General features: G+C 32.2%; 3 protein-coding genes across 7 annotated transcripts in view; 1 reads left to right on the top strand and 2 right to left on the bottom strand.

Moving 5' to 3' along the window:
- Positions 1–166: 166 nt before the first annotated feature.
- On the bottom strand, positions 167–1,567 carry LOC139504370 (uncharacterized). The gene has a single exon (XM_071294445.1). It carries the CDS (start codon positions 1,565–1,567, stop codon positions 167–169), a length of 1,401 nt encoding a protein of 466 aa, XP_071150546.1.
- An 840-nt stretch (positions 1,568–2,407) lies between these two features.
- The window catches only part of LOC139503321 (islet cell autoantigen 1-like), a 52,341-nt gene continuing 35,143 nt past the window's right edge, over positions 2,408–19,605 (bottom strand). For 3 of the 5 annotated variants that reach the window (XM_071293088.1, XM_071293090.1, XM_071293091.1), the window contains 4 exons: positions 8,764–9,021; positions 7,751–7,827; positions 4,730–6,154; positions 2,408–4,420 (listed from right to left, as the gene is read on the bottom strand). In XM_071293088.1, coding sequence (XP_071149189.1) covers positions 6,047–6,154; positions 7,751–7,827; positions 8,764–9,021 — 443 coding nt within the window. In that variant the 3' untranslated portion in view covers positions 2,408–4,420; positions 4,730–6,046. Of the gene's footprint in view, positions 6,155–7,750; positions 7,828–8,763; positions 9,022–19,605 lie in introns of all 5 variants that reach the window. The other 2 variants (XM_071293087.1, XM_071293089.1) reach the window with 2 other exon arrangements.
- On the top strand, positions 14,010–18,934 carry LOC139503320 (tripartite motif-containing protein 2-like). Its single transcript, XM_071293086.1, has 2 exons — positions 14,010–14,137; positions 16,788–18,934. The coding sequence occupies exon 2, from the start codon at positions 16,790–16,792 to the stop codon at positions 18,830–18,832; it is 2,043 nt and encodes a 680-aa protein (XP_071149187.1). The 5' UTR covers positions 14,010–14,137; positions 16,788–16,789; the 3' UTR covers positions 18,833–18,934.

Here is a 19,605-nt window from a genome sequence, read left to right as displayed (position 1 = left end):
CTTATGATATGATCTTTCTAATTTTAATGCCAAATGAGAGATTTTTACCCCATTTTCATAGAACATAGAAAATGATAGTGTGGATGGGGCATCCGTGTACTTAGGACACATTCTTGTTGTTGGTGTCTTTGTTAGGTTTATCTGTACGTTTGGATGAATTTTTCAATCAGTTGTGATGTATGTCTGCGATGTATGTCTGGGATGTATATCTGTGTTGTATGTCTGTGTTGTATGACTGCGATGTATATCTGTGTTGTATATCTGTGTTGTATGTCTGTGTTGTATGTCTGTGTTGTATGTCTGCGATGTATATCTGTGTTGTATATCTGTGTTGTATGTCTGTGTTGTATGTCTGCGATGTATGTCTGCGATGTATATCTGTGTTGTATATCTGTGTTGTATGTCTGTGTTGTATGTCTGTGTTGTATATCTGTGTTGTATATCTGTGTTGTATATCTGTGTTGTATGTCTGTGTTGTATGTCTGTGTTGTATGTCTGCGATGTATATCTGTGTTGTATATCTGTGTTGTATATCTGTGTTGTATGTCTGTGTTGTATGTCTGTGTTGTATGTCTGTGTTGTATGTCTGCGATGTATATCTGTGTTGTATATCTGTGTTGTATGTCTGTGTTGTATGTCGTGTTGTATGTCTGCGATGTATATCTGTGTTGTATATCTGTGTTGTATGTCTGTGTTGTATGTCTGTGTTGTATGTCTGTGTTGTATGTCTGCGATGTATATCTGTGTTGTATATCTGTGTTGTATGTCTGTGTTGTATGTCTGTGTTGTATATCTGTGTTGTATATCTGTGTTGTATATCTGTGTTGTATGTCTGTGTTGTATGTCTGTGTTGTATGTCTGCGATGTATATCTGTGTTGTATATCTGTGTTGTATATCTGTGTTGTATGTCTGTGTTGTATGTCTGTGTTGTATGTCTGTGTTGTATGTCTGCGATGTATATCTGTGTTGTATATCTGTGTTGTATGTCTGTGTTGTATGTCGTGTTGTATGTCTGCGATGTATATCTGTGTTGTATATCTGTGTTGTATGTCTGTGTTGTATGTCTGTGTTGTATGTCTGTGTTGTATGTCTGCGATGTATATCTGTGTTGTATATCTGTGTTGTATGTCTGTGTTGTATGTCTGTGTTGTATGTCTGCGATGTATATCTGTGTTGTATATCTGTGTTGTATGTCTGCGATGTATATCTGTGTTGTATATCTGTGTTGTATGTCTGTGTTGTATGTCTGTGTTGTATGTCTGTGTTGTATATCTGTGTTGTATGTCTGCGATGTATATCTGTGTTGTATATCTGTGTTGTATGTCTGTGTTGTATGTCTGTGTTGTATGTCTGCGATGTATATCTGTGTTGTATATCTGTGTTGTATGTCTGTGTTGTATATCTGTGTTGTATGTCTGCGATGTATATCTGTGTTGTATATCTGTGTTGTATGTCTGTGTTGTATGTCTGTGTTGTATGTCTGCGATGTATATCTGTGTTGTATATCTGTGTTGTATGTCTGTGTTGTATGTTTGTGATGTATGTTTGTGATGTATGTTTACACATTGTTTGCTGCTGAATCTTAATTATTCTTATATTTTAATTTAACCTATTATATCTGTTTGGTTGGTCACCCAATTTCATAAATATAATGGAACTATACAGGACTGTCATAGAAGCGAGAGGTTTAGCTAGCTATAAAACCATGTTTATAGCTGACTATGCAGTATGGGCTTTGCTCATTGTTGAAGACCATAGGGTGACCTACAGTTGTTAATTTCTGTGTCATTTTGGTCTCTTGTGGAGAGTTGTCTCATTGGCAATCATATAACATCTCTTTTTATATTAACCCACCCTTTTCCTTGGAGAATCCTGGTGCCAGGTCAGGAATATAGTAGTTGTTATGCCCCATTTATGGGCATTATGTTTTCTGGTCTGTGCATCCTTTGTCAGACTTTTCTTCTGCCCTTCCGTCTATTCCGCTTCAGGATAAAGTTTTTGGTCGAGGTAGTTTTTGATGAAGTTTAAGTCCAAACAGCTTTAAACTTAGTACACATGTTCCCTTTGATATGATCTTTTAAATTTTTATGCCAAATTAGAGATTTTCCCCATTTTCACAGTCCACTGCACATAGAAAATGATAGTATGGATGGGGCATCCGTGTACTAGGGACACATTCTTGTTTTTCACTTATTCTGCTGATTGATAGCAATTGATTTTGTCAATTTTACAGATTTCCCTTTTTATGCCCCATCTACAATAATAGAGAGGCAATATGTTTTCTGGTCTGTACATCTGTTCGTTGTTTCGTCTGTCTGTCCGTGTGTTCATCCCTCTGTACCGCTTAAGGTTAAAGTTTTTGATCTAGTTATGTTTTGCATGTGTGAAATAATATCAATTCTAATATACATTAATCAACTTTATTTTGTCTTTGTATAATATATATAGCAACAACAGTTAAGATCATACATCAATTTCTCCCCCAATTATCCCTCATTCACATTTCGAACATTCTTATTCAATAAGACGTTTAATCAAATATCAATGTGTACAATAACAGAAAGAACTTTTGTTACTAGATTTGATTCTCTAAATGTTAATATAAAATAAACCAGAAAAAAAAGTCAATTTATTGAAACATCGCAATATAGAATGGTCTTGAATTACTGTAGTTTCAGAAACAGAAATGTATGTGTGCAATCCTTATTGCAAATCTTTGACCAAATCCAATCTATGCAATTGCAAATAAAAATTTGACGAAATTTACAACTGAAATTATAAGTTAAGTATTTATTATTTGGAGTCACATACTGCGCGAGTTTTCACATTACTTTGTTATTAGAAAGTCACAGTCATTTCAGAATTTAAAGTATATAAAAAGTGATATTTGCAGAAACTACATGTTTTGATGTAGGCAGACAATATAGTTTCATGTTGCTAGTTGCAAGTTAATACATGTAGTGAACACTGTCCAAATAGACCATTTATTTATATTTAATGCCTCTAAAATAGTGCAAAATACACCATACCTTACTAAAAGCATCTTATTAAATAAAAAGACATTTATACATAACAGATCTTTCAGAAAAATACATCAGCAAATGAAAGAGAAATGATATATGTAAATAGTGTTTGGAAATAATATCTTATAACCACAAATAAATAAAATTAACAAGTACATAAATTACTCTTCGAAAAAATATCAAATGACCACAAATAAAGTTAACAAGAACATAAACCAATCACAAAACAAAGGAATGTATATAAAGACAAAACAAGAATAAACATTTTAACATGGAATGTATAATACATAAAACAAAACATATAAATTAACAAGCAGATCATGTAGTTAAATGCCATAACATGATGTAGATGTATTAATAATGGAAGATGGTTAAATGTGATTTCTTAACAATGCCCCTTACTGGAACATGAAATTGCCGTGTTATTGTGTTAATATAAAAATAAAGGAGATGTGGTATGATTGCCAATGAGAGAATCATCAACCAAAGTTCAAATGAAGTGGACAGAAGACATTATAGGACACAATTGATACTTGTTTCTTGAACTAAGTATTTTATTATATAAAATTGGTTGAAAGAACGACTTCAAAATTTTGACCAATGACAGGCCTTGTCTTAAAACACTTTAAATGATGTCTTTATCCTTGAAATGAGATAAAGACAACCATATGGCCTTCAACAATGAGAAATCTACACTTATATTTCAAAGTATTAGAATACAGGAGGTTTGTTCTGGACATATGAAACTCCCTATTCACCATTGTAAAGTTACTGACACTTCTAAACATACAAACAATTTTGGTCAGTAGAACCTGAGAAAAGTTTGATATAAATATTTGTTTCAGACAAGGTGAATGCACAATTTGGAGGGGGAGGGATATTTTGAAAATAACCAGTCTCAACGAACATATCATGTGTCATACTTTAAATTAATTGCAAATGTGGAAAGGCAAATTATTCATTTATGAGCATCAGAAATATCTTTTGCAGGATTTTTTATTATCAGAAGTGAATACTAGTATGATTAAATGAATGAAAACCTTGGTAAAATGTATTAAACATGTAAACAGTTAGAGGTTTATGTAATGTTCTTTGGCATATAAACCATGATACAGGAGAAATACATGTAAAAAAAATTTTTTGTCAGACATGCATGCTTATGGTGATTTAAAGAAAAATAAATAATAAAGAGTTGATTATTCAAACCTGAAGAGTCATGCCTCATGGGAAATAAATGTTATTGATAGTATCAAAATTTTCATATGTTAGTTTAATAAAAATCAACAATTTTGCACATATATCATTACTCCTGGCAGTTGAAACTCATGGTTAATGTGCAGTGTTTAAAAATACCATTGAAAATACCATTATTTTCCAACCATGCTTGGTTATATTGCTTATTATTGTATAGCAATATAACATTTCCCACAGAAAGTAACCAAAAGTTAGTGTGCAATAAATTCCAATATTGCACTAGTGCAATAAATCTTCAAAATTCATGACGTCATCAACGCAAAAATCTTAGTTTAAACCAATGTATTACTTTCAAATATTATATTGCTATACAATAAAAGGGTTATTGCATGAATATTGGGTAATATTGTCCCTCGTAGAACATATATTGCACTCACAAGCTCATGCAATATAAAATTCTACTCTGGACAATATTCCCCAATATTCATGCAATAACTATTCATGCAATAACCCTATATTACTGTATCTTGAAAAATTGACCAAATTTCTTATCTATTGTGTACTATCAATGTTGTACCAAGCTTGGTGTCTTTAGTCTTTGCCCGCTAACTTGCCAAAAGGCTAGTGAGAAATGTATTGGAAGAGTTTTGATACTTGAGAACTAGCCATATGCTGCTAGTGATATTTTATTCCGGAAAAAAGCATTAAAAACTTGTTAAAACATTGATACACAAAAGCTTTCAAGAAAACGTGTGAACTCAATTAATATTGGGAATGTAAAAATATCTCTACCCTTTTAGACCAATTTTTAGGAGACAAGAAGTCTAAATTCTAATTGTAAATCAAAATTTTCCACCTATTTTGTACAAATAATTTTATTGTCTGTATCCAAAATCCTACCAAATCGCCTATGATGTATTCTGACAGTTAAAAATTAACATAACTAACATTTTTTTATTTATAAAAGAACTGAAATATACAGAAAAATAAAAATAGATATATTTTGTAGATAGACCCATGCTTTTCTATGGCAGAAAGATAATACATGTTAAACACTGAAAAATTCACATTAACAAAATAAGATCGATTGAGAGACAGATTGTTATTATTATGACAAAAATACAGATTCATTCAAATTAATTCAGATCTATACTGGTAAAAGACAACTACATCATTTTAGTTTTATGTCAATATCAAAATATTTTTTAATACACTACTCAACTAAATTATTGATTGCAAAATTAATTAATGTACAAATAAATTGTATGGATTCATTTATTGTAATGGGTACCAACTTTTTCACGGATTGATGAACCTTTGTTTAATCCTGCATACTTATTTCAGTGGTTTTGCCAAAGTTGCCCTTTTTGCAAGTCTATAGTAAACTTTACCTTGCTTTTGTTGACATTATAAAAATATGCAGGAAAATAGTGCATAATTTTAGAGGAGTAAGTACTGAGAATTTTTTGAACCATTTTTTGGTAAAATATATTGGTATAAATTTTGCATTAATTTTTTCACCAAAAGAGAGAGAATTGCTTAAACATACTAATGTTTCAAAGAAAAACATTTCAGAATAAGTTCTTTGATATTATTGCATCGAATGATGTCTATTTTTATAAAGTCTCGATAAAAAGATGTCACATTCTATTAATAATAACCAGTAGAAAATATCAGTAAAAACACAGTCCTTCAAGCTACTTCTAAACAGACTCTTGAAAAAATGTAACAACAGGATTTCAATTATAATTGCACATGAAAACAACCATTTAGTCAGATCATCAAGTTTGTCATTAATCAGATTTTACAACTGGTCGTTAGTTAGATCCTAGAACTGGGCATTGGACATATCTTCTTCCGTCTTACCAATGGCATCGGGATTTGATAATGGATCAAGATCAGCAAACAGATTGAACCAGGCTGACATGTCTTGTCCCTGTTAAAAAATACAATATTGTCATTTCAGGGCCTTTTTACTGTACGACCTTCAACAATGAGCAAAGGACATACGGTACAGTCAGCTATAAAAGGCCCATACAATTATGGATATTAAAACAGTTTTCTCGTTTGAATTTGTTTTACATTTGTCATTATAGGGTCTTTTATAACTGACTATGCCGTATGTGCTTTGCTCATTGTTGAAGGCTGTACAGTGACCTATTATAGTTGCTAATTTCTGTGTCATTTGGTCTTTTCTGGAGAGTTGTCTCATTGGCAATCATACCACATCTTCTTTTTAATCAATGTTAACATAATCAAACATTAAGACTTATCTAACATGACACTGCCTTGGTGGTCTCCAGGTAGCCCTAAAGTGGAGGAGGTTGGAGCTTAAACCCTGGCCAGGTCAAACCAAAGTCTTTAAATTTGGTATTTCCTGCTTCTCTGTTAAGCACATGGCAATTAGGAATTGGAGCAAAGATTGGTCAGTTCAGAGTCAGAGTAATGTGTCCTGTTAAGGTGACATGTCTTCCTGTAGATTGTTTCTTGTGAACTAGCACCAGCTTAGCACTCTGGTCTAGTACAAAGCAGGGTTAATATGTTTCTTGTGAACTAGCACCAGCTTAGCACTCTGGTCTAGTACATAGCAGGGTTAATATTCATATTACATTAACATGTTCTCACCCTGAATACAAATATCAATTTGCCGCTGGACATAAAACATAAAATTTTTGTTGATGGATCTTCATTTTTGCGTTGCTGTCTTACTGAATGCAACTACATGTAGTTGTTGTCTCAATCTGTGTTAAGATTGCTGCTTGAGCTTTTAGTGTTAGATTTTTGTATCGTAGCTGCTTCTCCATATATTCATATAAAAAATTGATTGGTTTTATTTTTTTTTGTAATATGTTGGGGCTGTGAAAGCATTGATCAAATCATATTTTTATAAAGCACTTTTTGCCAATCAAAAGTAAGAATTCTTAGGAGACATACATTAATGAAATTATTCTGAATTGAAGGTAGACGAATTAATCTTATATCATTTCAATTAAAAACCATGAAAGCTGTAAGAAAGGCACAACTATTGTTGCTTTTTTCCAATATTGTATGTAAAGACATGCCACAAACAAGTTGTTTTATTCCAATATTGTATGTAAAGACATGCCACGAACAAGTTGTTTTATTCCAATATTGTATGTAAAGACATGCCACTAACAAGTTATTTTATTCCAATATTGTATGTAAAGACATGCCACGAACAAGTTGTTTTATTCCAATATTGTATGTAAAGACATGCCACGAAAAAGTTGTTTTAATCCAATATTGTATGTAAAGACATGCCACGAACAAGTTGTTTTAATCCAATATTGTATGTAAAGACATGCCACGAACAAGTTGTTTTATTCTAATATTGTATGTAAAGACATGCCACGAACAAGTTGTTTTATTCAAATATTGTATAGTAAAGACATGCCACGAACAAACACACATCTTTCAAATCTTGTTTCATTAAAGTATTTAACAAAAAGAGTGAAATTCAGCAAACAATTAAAATTTGAAAGGCCATTTTTCTCAAATTAATATAACAAACCTTCTTTTTCTGTGATTTTGCTTTAGGTTGTTGAAGATTTTGACCAGCGGTCATTTTATTGCCTTGTTGTGGTTCACCTAAATAAATCAAAAGAATCAAATATTATTGAAAATTTTAATATGGTATAAAGAATTATTATTCATTTACACCTCAATGTAAATTAGCCTTGCTCTGACATCATTGAATTTGTAAAGGTATACTACATTTGATTCCATTTATATTTTGTAAGTCACTTCTGTATATTTTTCTAGTCTCTACTTGAACATTTTAACTCCTTGTGTAAGTATTCAGCCTTTGATGGTCTGCAATACTGTGGATTCATTAATATTCATTAGCTACCAATTTTCGTGGATTTTGTGGGTACAGGCCTTTGGAATCTTTGAATTTAAATGTTCAACAGATTACAAATTTTCAAAAGGAATGCATGTGAACTTTGTCAAACCCACAAATTTAAATATCCACCAATATGCAAGTTTTCCTCTATCCACGAAAATTGGTACCCACGAAAAATGAATGAATCCACAATAATATGTTTTATGATAAAGTGTGTTATCTTTATGCTGTGACGGATGTATAAATACCCAACCACCTTTGATCTGATTGGGGATGTTAAAATCAGATGGTTCATGTATGGAGAACACCACACTCTCTGCAAACAACCATAAATCAATCAATTATGATCCTAAAAACCAATCAAGAAATAAAATCTAAAACTAGAATGTGTCCATAGTACATGGATGCCCCATTCGCACTATCATTTTCTATGTTCAGTGGACCGTGAAAATGGGGGAAAATCTCTAATTTGGCATCAAAATTAGAAAGATAATGTTGTAGGGAACATGTGTAACTTCCATTTCATCAAAAATTACCTTGATCAAAAACTTTAATCTGAAGCGGGACAGATAGACGGAAGAACAAACGAACGGACTACGCGCAGACTCACAGACCAAAAAACATAAACGCCCATAAATTGAGCATAATAAAGGAAATAACATAAAAGTGGCATGGCATACCTTGTGAAAGATTAATACCCGACATTTCTTTGTTCAAGTCTAATAAATTTGAAGGCATAAATTCAGCATGCTGTTCTGTTTCACTCCCTTGGTTGGTTGCCATGGTAGTGGCTGTTCTACCATCTCCAAACACAGCCTGCCATTCCGCACTAAACTCATCCTCCTCTGTAGACGGAGCATTCAGAATCTCGTTCAATATCGTCATGTCGTCTTTATCCGTGTCATCAGGGTCAAGGTCGTCTGACAATAAATCTTTATCTGAAATGGAAAATTTGTTTTAAACTTAAATAATCATCGCAAGTACTAAAAAGTAAAATCACAAAAATACTGAAATGAGGATAATTTAAAACAGAAAGTCCCTAATAAATGGCAAAATCCAAAGCCCAAACACCATCAAACCAATGGATAACAACAGTCATATTCCTAATTTGGTACAGGCATTTTCTTAAGTAGAAAATAGTGGATTAAACCTGGTTTTTGACTATTGAAAGTGTAGCTAAAGACTAGCTGCTACATAGATATTGATAGCAGCTACATAACCACTTCGTAGCTGCTACGATATTGAACTCAACTCTGGTACCATTCATTTTAATACAAATCTGAAATCAAGGATTCAATATTTCATTGTACAGTGAAAGCTGAAGTTTTTGAAAAACCTGTCTATACTCAGGTTTGACTATATATGAATCCATTCTCATTGTATTTTACTGTCTGGCTATTCATTACTTTTATTATCTATGAATTCTTATCTACACTTTAACATTTTTTCGTTAACCATTATTTTCACATAATATAGCTGAAATATTGAGTCTAGGGTATTTAAATCATTCAAAAAGTAAAATCATTTCTTTTTCATATTTTGTAACAAAAGAAAACTTTTAATCTAATATTCAAAATATAACAAAATCACCTAAGAATTTCTTCATTCATAAATCACAAACTAATTTTAGAGTTAATAAAGAACTCTTGTCAAAAACTCCTTATAAATGCATACAACTATCTAAAAATGAACAAAATTTAAATACATTAGTACTTTTCTATAGAAAAAAAAAATCAAGAATTATGGCATATCATAACTGGTAAAATAGTTGGTTTTTTTTATATTCAGTGTTATAATGTATGTATTGTTAATGAGTATTTCATGAGAGCTGTGGTGTATAGTGGTTAGTGCATCAGACTACTAACACAAAGGTTCCTGGTTCGATTCCCCTTCCGGGATTAAAATTTCAGGACACTAGTCACCATTTGCGAGAATGGTCTTGAGGAAACGATGATAGTACGTTGGAAGGGGATGATACATGGCTGACCCGTGTTAAGAGAGAGCCATATCTCTTGCACGTAAAAGACATCTTTGTAGATTTCGAAAAAAAGAGCAGGCTAATGCCGCTAGAAGGCAGCACTGGCACCAACAAAGTGGAAAGGGATTAATATAAGTTACAAAACTTGTTTCCCAATCCACTATAAATAAATATGTTTAAACTAATAATTCATTAAGGAAAAGATTAATAATTTTTTTTTAAATCATGATTTCAATAATATTTAATCTTAATTTAAAATTTTTGGTAATATTTGGTTAAGCAATTTACAGCTCTATCACAAAAGATAATGAATTAATTCCTAGACTTTAGTTGTTATATCAAATAAAAATGGACACATCTTGAAATTTGCTATCACTGCACAAGATTGAATATTGAAAAAACTCAGATACATACTATTAAATATGAATGTTGTTACATTTCAATTTAATTTTATTTGCAACAACTCCACCTATAAATATAATATACAAAAGCATAACTTTATCAAATGAGATTTAAATCACATTCAAAGCTATTATGTAATCTGTTTCCATGCTGTGTATTTCATTTGACATGCATTCATTATATCTAAGTTTGTTTTGGGGTTGTGTAGGTGGTTTATATTACATGACTTAAACTTTCTTAAAGCAAAAGTTCTAAGTATAAAAATAACATGGTATGATTGCCAATGAGAAAACTATCCACAGGATATCAAAAACAAAGCTATCAAGTATAGACCCCTGTATATACATCCTTTGTCAATGAGAAAAAAAAACCAAATACCATATATAACATATAAATGCCTATAAAAGACACTGCCATGAAAAAATGAGAAAACAATAGACCTAATTCAGAATTAAACAATTTGCTATTAGCACACAACACAAAAAAGAAAGAACAAAAACTGGTCTGCTCAGCCGTCAATCTAATTAAAAACCGATCTCTCATCGCTCCTGTTTCTGATATGTCGCGTGGGAGATCTAACGAAACCCGCTTTGAGGTCACATGTGAGTGACCTCGTAGGTGTGTCTTTTTCGACCAATGAAATTGAGTCTTCCACGATCTTGGAAGTTTAACGTAAGGCAAAGGGATGTAACTCATTTTATTTACGACAAAATCGTCAGTCAAAATAATTCATAAACTTTTTTGATTGGCTTATTAATAGGTCGTCAACTCATTTGCATATCTTTATAAATTCATAACTTTTAGTTCACTCACATGTGACCTCAAAGCCGGTTTCGTTAGATCTCCCATGCGACATATCAGAAACAGGAGCGATGAGAGATCGGTTTTTAATTAGATTGCTCAGCCGTTACACTGTACCTGTGAAGAGACATATGTGCTCTGTTGGACCCTTTCACAACAACAAAATACTGACATGTAGACTAGTCTCCCTTCACCCCTTTCCCACCCCCCTCCCCACTAAAAACCCTCAATATATAAACCAAGTATTTATTCATTATAAGTCCCACTTAAAATGTCAATATAGATTACAGTAGCATAATTGCTCTATACATTCCTACTAAAAATACCAATACAATTAATCAATTACTCAATAATTCTGTTTACCTACAAATTATACAGTCATTTGGTCTGTGTAAAATTCATTTTCATTATAGTCTGTTCTACATTACCATTGTCATTCCAAAAGTATGTGGCTCTTCACACTAAGAAGTTATCATTATATAGACCAGACGCGGATCCAGGTGGCCGGAGTAGGGAATCTAAGGGTTGGAACCCCCCTTTTTTGGGCTGATCAATGCATTTGAATGGGGACATAAAGTTGGAACCCCCCCCCTTTGTTCTGGGTTGGGATCCCACCCCCTTTTCAAAATGGCTGGATCCGCCCCTGTAGATGACCAATGAATAATAATTTGTGGATTTCCATTTGTCTACTTTTCAATTTTGCTACATGGGCAATAACTCTTATAATTGGTAGTATTGTTCTATATATAGTAATAATCAATGGGTTGACACCTCATTAGCATATACCCTACATCAACTTAATCATTAGAACACATTGGTTTCAAATTAGCCTAGTAGTTTCAGAAGAGAAATATTTGGAAAAGCTAACGAAGAAATACTGACCATTACCAGATTACAGCAATAGATCAGATTGGCCCATTGAGCCCCGAGAGCAGTATGGGGGACACAGATACCGGATAAATAATTCTTATATTACATAATAAACATTCTGACCTTTGTACTGTTGAAAACTGAGTTTTTACCTCTGGATATATATTGGAAATCATTTGCTTCATTGGGTTGGTGCCTCATTTATGTTCTTCAAAAATTATTGCGGTGCTTTCATTATTGTAAAAAATGCGACAGGGTTGTAAATCTCACATTTTGATTTTTTTTATAAAAATAAGACATGATTTTTGTCAATATTGCAAAAATTCAAATCGCATTCTAGTCTAAAATGACAAAATAACAATAACAAATGCACATAATAATTTCTGAATTTAAAGTTAAACTGGGTAACGCTATCTAAATATATAATATCTTTACCCTTAACCGTACCTCATTGTGGGAAAAAAATCTTACAAAATTGTGAAGTTTTCTTCAATATTTCTATTTAATCGCCTGTAAATTTTACATTTGTCAATATCAGCCTGGATATTAAATCCCCTAATATGTACTAAGGTAAATAAACTGTTAACTTAAGACTCTATATTTTGACAGATTGGTATCTTTATTACCGTTGGTTGAGATAACACTATCAGAAAAAACGAGTTTTTCACACATGTATAATATAGGTTTTTTATTAAAGTTCAGGGGCTGTTGTAGCTGTGAGGGATGGAAAATTCAGAGATCTCCAAATCCCAAATCTATTATAAATGCCAATTTGGCCGACAAATGTATTATATATAATGAGGGCTTCAGTGGCTTAGCGGTCTAAATATTTAAATAATGTGTCCCTAGCCTGTCAACACTCAAGGCTGTTAATCCCTCACACGACTGGTGAATTAGACTACAATCTTGATTGACTAGGATTGTCAGTTTCCAACTGAGATTTGATGATTCTCTCCAGACACTCTGGTTTCCTTTTCCAATAGAACCGACAGCCAAAAAACAGCACAAAAGTGCTGAAAGGTGTGTTAAACTCCAATCAATTAACCAATCAAAATACTCAAGTTATTTTAAAAACAATCTAAATATAAACCACTATAAATAGTTAGGAACATTTAGCAGAATTGTTTTTTTAATGCCGACCGTGCACTAGGGCTGTATAGCCAGTCAAGGTCGTTTTTTGCAGATTGGTTCTATTGTATAACGAACCCAGTGCTAGGGCCTGTCTAACTTGCAGTGAGGTGAGAGTTTATTTTCTCCATGCTGAAGTTTGATGAACAGCGATTAAAGTACTGTTCCTTTGCTTTTTGTTGGTCTGTTGTTGTGAATGTATACTATTGATTTTGAGTCGTGGATGGATATATAAAAGAAGATGTGGTATGATTGCAAATGAGACAACTCTCCACAAGAGACCAAAATAACACACAAATTAACAACTATAGGTCACCGTACGGCCTTCAACAATGAGCAAAGTGGATACCCCACATCCTTTGTTTTTCTATTATGTCATGTATGTTACAAGAACGAAATCAAGTCATCAATCTTACATAAAAGATGAAAATAGTCAATGAATTTTTACATATATCTTTTTATCTTTATCCTATATATCTACTTAGCTATTTAACACAAATCCACAGATCTAAACTTTAAACTATTTACACAATATTTTTTTTAAAGAGAATAATATCCTTAACATCATTTTCAATATTTAATTTTTTATTTTAATTCACAATCATCCATTTAAATACATGTAAAAAGAAAGCTAAAATTACTGAGGCATGGATATTTAACATTTCAAGCTAAATAATTGAAAGAATTAAAACGCTGATCCCTTTTAAAATACTTTTACGATATAAGCTATAGGCACGTTATGATTATAAGTTTTTGAAAGGTAAAATTATTTCTACCTGTCAATTCTTACCTGGAGATGTTAAAAACAGGCCACATAACAACGCTCAGATAACAGTCATATATTTTTTCAGGATTCCAAAAAACATTTATTTGGGGTAAGATAAATCTGTTTTTTTTTTTATTGATTATAAAAATGTTCTAAGTCAAGATTTAATAGTTTTATCTTTTTAAACTGTATTTCTATATTTCATTCATTGATAAACTACTTCATATAACATGTATAATAAATGATGTAAATGAAAAAAATATTCAATGCTGTCCAAATTTGAATATGCCAATAATGTAAGCAAGATTTTGCCTTTACATTTTTTATTCCAAAATGAATTTATTTAACTGTTTCATGATTCTCACTTGACACAAGACCAAGTCTTTACTCAATTTAAAGTTTTTAGAATTTCAGACTAAAAATAAAGCAATTTTCAGACTTATTTTACATGTGCTTTCTGAAAAATTGTATTACTTTGTTCCTACAAAATGTTTAAAATCAGATATCCATGTTGTAGTTAGTTCACACACAGGGTTTATCATCTATATAGATATATCAAAACCATAAAATTGAAAATTTCGAACTCTTTTGACTCCAGTTTTTGTCCTTTAACTGCAAACCTATTCAATTTTATTCATATGTATTCACTGTACTCAGGTTCGAAAAAATCAACAAATAAAGAAATTGGATTTGACATTTCAAGCACAAATTTTGTACTACAAGAACTTTGAAAAGTTTTCAAAAGAAAAAAAGGACTATTGTACTATAAAAGTATATGAGAAAAGTGTCGGACACAATATCAAAATTTCCTTTCTTTTGATTTTCCTTTTAAACCTTTTAATCCAACTGGCCTCATATCAAGGCAAGGATTAGGATTTTCAATTAAAGTGTCTTAGTGTAAACTGTTGCAGAATTACCATAATATATCTCTTATACATGTTATACAGTGGACGGTATAAAGCTTAGTCAAACAATGCTTAAACAAATTCACACCCAATTATGTACTGACCTTCCGATATAATATAATAAACAAATACAGTGGTGTTTAAATTTCTAATTTATTGTTAGCATAGAAAATTGATATGTGACTTGTAAAGGAAGGCAAATAAGGGGAAGTGGCTGTCTTCGTAGGTCACATGAAACGTTCTTTCAATTTATAAGTATTTTAGTTTAGAGTAAAATTGGAAAACTAAATGAGTGTAAAAAACATATGAAATTTGATTATAATTTTAAAAATCGATTGTGGACTCAAAACATGATAACACCCAAAAAATCAATTCCAGCAAAATTTAAAAGTGTATTTTAATTTAAATCATATTAATAAAATAAAATAATGACTGTATATATATGCCAACTAAACCCATATAGGTCAAGCAAATATACTTTACTTTAGTACTTCAGTATTTTCTATTAAAATACTAACTTTGGTTAAGTTCTATTAGAATATCAATATTTTTTTTAATTTAATTAAAGTCTTAAAATGAAATTTGTTTTCAATAAATTTGATTGATTTGAAGTTTAAACCTTTAATTAAAGTCTAATACCAAATCAATGTCACCTTTTTGCACTAATTGCTCAATCTAACTTCTCTCACTTGGGTAATCAGGTAAATGAAAATCAATATGTAATTTTCCTTTTTCCTGTCATCAATCAAGCGATTATCACGATAAAATATGTTTTAAGTGATTAATCAATTTAATCTGCTCTATCAATATTTAATACAGAATTTTTTATAGAAAGTTTGTTGTCCCTAGCTACTGGAATGATGTGTTTCATTTTTTAAATTCATGTACATGTGAAAACGTGAAAAATCATCTGGAAAATTGGGTATTTAGGTAAACAAGTATTTAAATTTATAATTTTTCACCCTGCAGTGAAGTGAATGAATTAACATTAGGAAATAATGCTTTTGTAAAATTAATACAGATATTATTCCATCTAGATCTTTAAAGGTAAAGTTCTCTTTTATTTTATAGTAATTATTTTTTTTGTCAATCCAGCTAAATAGGATCATCTTATTTAAGATAGTATGTGTTAACATTCCTATGCTTATGCAGCCTTCAAGATAAACTCTTGATTCCACAAGCAATAAGCTCATTTTTTTGAAATTTTAGTTAGATACTGTTGATTTGTAGAGAAGAATTTTACAAGCCTGGAAACAATTTTACAAGCCTGGGCCATAGGACTTGTGGTTAAGAATGAAGACAGCTTATGTGTTTAATGTGTACTAGTCTCATTTGAAACCTTGTTGTTTTGAGATATTTTATAATATATATGTGGATCCTGGTTTGATAAAGAAGGGGGGAACATTATTTTTGTTGTTCTCATTGTGAGGGAGAAAGGACATACACTGTTAGTATGAGCTTTCTTAAGTTTATGTCTATTGTTGATTTATTAAAAAAACAAAGGATATATATAAGGTATCCATCCATGACACATAATCAGTGCATGCACAACAAAAAACCACCAAAAGCTAAGGAACAGCGCTTATTTATAGCTGTTTTTCATCTCAAAGTCATAGTGAGGCCTCAACACAGAGCAAAAAAAACCCCTCTAACTTCACTGAAACTTTAAGACAGCCCCTATCACTGCCTGAAGTAGAAGTCTTTGCTGTAATACATTTTGTACCACCCAACCAGGTAACATTTGTTGCAAATACATTTTGTACCACCCAACCAGGTAACATTTGTAACAACTATAAATAAAATTTACCAACTTACTTAAATTTGATTTTAACATCTATTTGATTTATTTTTCAGGGATGACCACAGCAACAATAATGAATGGAAAAGTGGAGATAACTCTTGCTGAACTAATCGAATCAAAATTTCTGAGGTGTTCCAAATGTAACCAGATTTATCAGGATCCCAGGATTCTTCCTTGTTTACATACATTCTGTAAGAATTGCATTGAGGAAATCTCCCATGATGCACCAGTCACGACAAATCAAGAAAATTCTATTGATCGATTACAGTGCCCTATATGTCAATCATTTATAGGAATTCCAGGAGAGGGAGCCCATGCATTTCCTGAGAATCCATTCTTGTCTAATTTACTGAATATTCATGAATACAAACATCCAAAAGAACGAAAGTGTGATTATTGCTCATTTGATGGGAAAAAAACATCGGCTGAATATTTATGTTTAGACTGTAATGACGATATGTGTAGCAATTGTTCTGATGCCCACCGTCGAACAAAAATAACACGTAACCACAGTGTCATACCATTCAAACAAATTCAAAATGGCCTCTATGACCATGACATGCGTTCACATCAAGCACGATCATGTACCAAACACGACGATCAATTGGACTTTTTTTGTGAAATCTGTGAAATTTTGATTTGTCCTCAATGTAAAAATGAGGAGCATGATAGTCATAAGAGTATCAAATTTGACGAGGCCTTGCCTCGCTATAAACGTCATATTAATGGATTACTAGAGGGCATCCAAGGTCGTATTCCAAGCATTGCTGACTATGTGAAATATTTAAAATCTTACGAGAATTCTTTGAAAGAGAGCAAACAAAAACTTACAGAAAATTTAGAAGCCCAGTCAAATACTTTACATCAAATAATTGACAATTACAAATCTGAAATGCTTGCAAACATTTCTCAAAAATGTGAAGCGGAATTGGCTGACCTTGAAAAAAAAAGCAATAACCTTGAAATTGCTGGTAAATCTTTGCAGGATAATGCGACATATCTTCAATATCTACTTCATCATGGACGTAGCGATGAGATCCTAGCTTTACATCGGCAAATTACTTTCCGTCTTACACAACTTGCTAATATGCAAATTGATGGAATTACTCAAAAACTAAAAATGGGGTTCTCCACGGGAACAAACATGGAACAAAATATTAAACTTCTCTTTGGAAAACTTCTACTTGAGCATGTTCCTGTTAGTCAAAAAGAGGCTGCGTCTGCTCTTGAAAATGGTCAGCTGACTGTGACCACTATGTTACCACCATTGAAGAATTCACCAGAGGTCGTGAAAACATTTGATGCTGAAGGAAGTAACGATTTCAAAGATGTATGGCCAACTGGAGTTTCTATTACGCAGAGTGATGAGGTGGTCACAGTAGACAGGGACAACAAAAAGGTCAAGGTATTTGACAAGAATGGCAACCTCACTTTGGAATTCGTTGGAAAGCCAGATGATAAGTTAGGATCACCTTTCGATGCAACTGTTCTTAAAAATGGAAATATTGCAGTGACGGATTATGAAACGAATGAAGTTAAAATCTTTGATGCTGCTGGTCAATATCTTTCATCTATTTCTGGTCATTTCAAGCATCCAAGGGGAATAACTACAAATAGTAAAGGTCATATCATAGTTGTAGATTGTGGCACACTGCAATTAACAGTTCACGATCCCAAAACAGGGGAACTTTTAAAGAAAATTGAAGCAGTAGATGATAAAGGTTCGAAAGTTCTGGTAGATCCATATTGTGTTGCCGTTACCAATAACGATAATATCTTAGTAACAGACACAGCAGCGCCAAATATTAAAATCTTCAGTTCAAGCGGAAAATTCCTTGCAAAATATGGAAGTTACGGCACAAAACAGGATCAAATACTTCAACCCTACGGTATCTGTTGTGATGATTACGGGTATATTTTCGTGGCCGACAACCAGAACCATCGTATTCACGTTCTTCTACCTGATGGTTCCTTCTGTAAATATCTTCTGACTAAAAGCGATGGACTCTGGCACCCTATGGGTTTAGCTATCACTAAAAATGGACATTTTCTAGTTACAGAAGCTCTAGGCAAAGTTCGCGTCTTCCGATATATTTGATTTTTAAAGAACTAATATGAAAACGGCATCTAGAATTTAGTTTAATCAATCTGACACTCTCTTTCTTTCATGTACTAGTGCAATTAAAATTTCTTTATCAAAGATTTGCTTCAGAGTATATATGTAGCCAACTAAACAGAAGCAAATTGACATTCTAAGTCAACTTGTGGCAAAAGAATATTTTAAGGAGGTAAATGTCAAGAGGTTTCATTCAATAGTTGTCAAATTCCCTCACCACAAAAAAATTCAAAATATATGTGTTGGTTTCAAATTTAAAGTTATTTCTGGTTATGATTTTCATGGTTTAAGATCTCAAAGGTTTACAGTGCTATTAAAATATGGTGACATGGACTTCTCTTTTCCAGTTTATAAACCCATTTTGAAGAGGACCCATGTAACTGTGCTGGATGTATTAATACTCAGCCATGTTGAAATTAAATCAGTGTGGCGCCTTGTGATCTTACAAGGTCAATAGAAGACATGTGGCAAGGTCATTATCAACCAAACCCTAGGTTTCCAGAAGCAAGTCAGATTTCCTTCCCCTCAATTAATCATCGTGTCACAAAACCAATTTATTTATCAACCAATCAACCATGTTTTAGACAGAACTATACTTTTGGTTTGCTATAAGTTTTAAATCTTAAAAAAAGTTGACTTCATAAAAAAAAACCATTTTACATCAGAAACAGCATTACCTCCCCTGTAACTGTATTGTATGCCCCTAAATCCAGACATTATGAAAGTTAATCAACCCTTTAACAAATCATAAGAGA

This window comes from Mytilus edulis, chromosome 14, assembly GCF_963676685.1.
Source record: "Mytilus edulis chromosome 14, xbMytEdul2.2, whole genome shotgun sequence".
NCBI lineage: Eukaryota > Metazoa > Mollusca > Bivalvia > Mytilida > Mytilidae > Mytilus > Mytilus edulis.
This window is presented reverse-complemented; position numbering and strand designations above follow the sequence as displayed.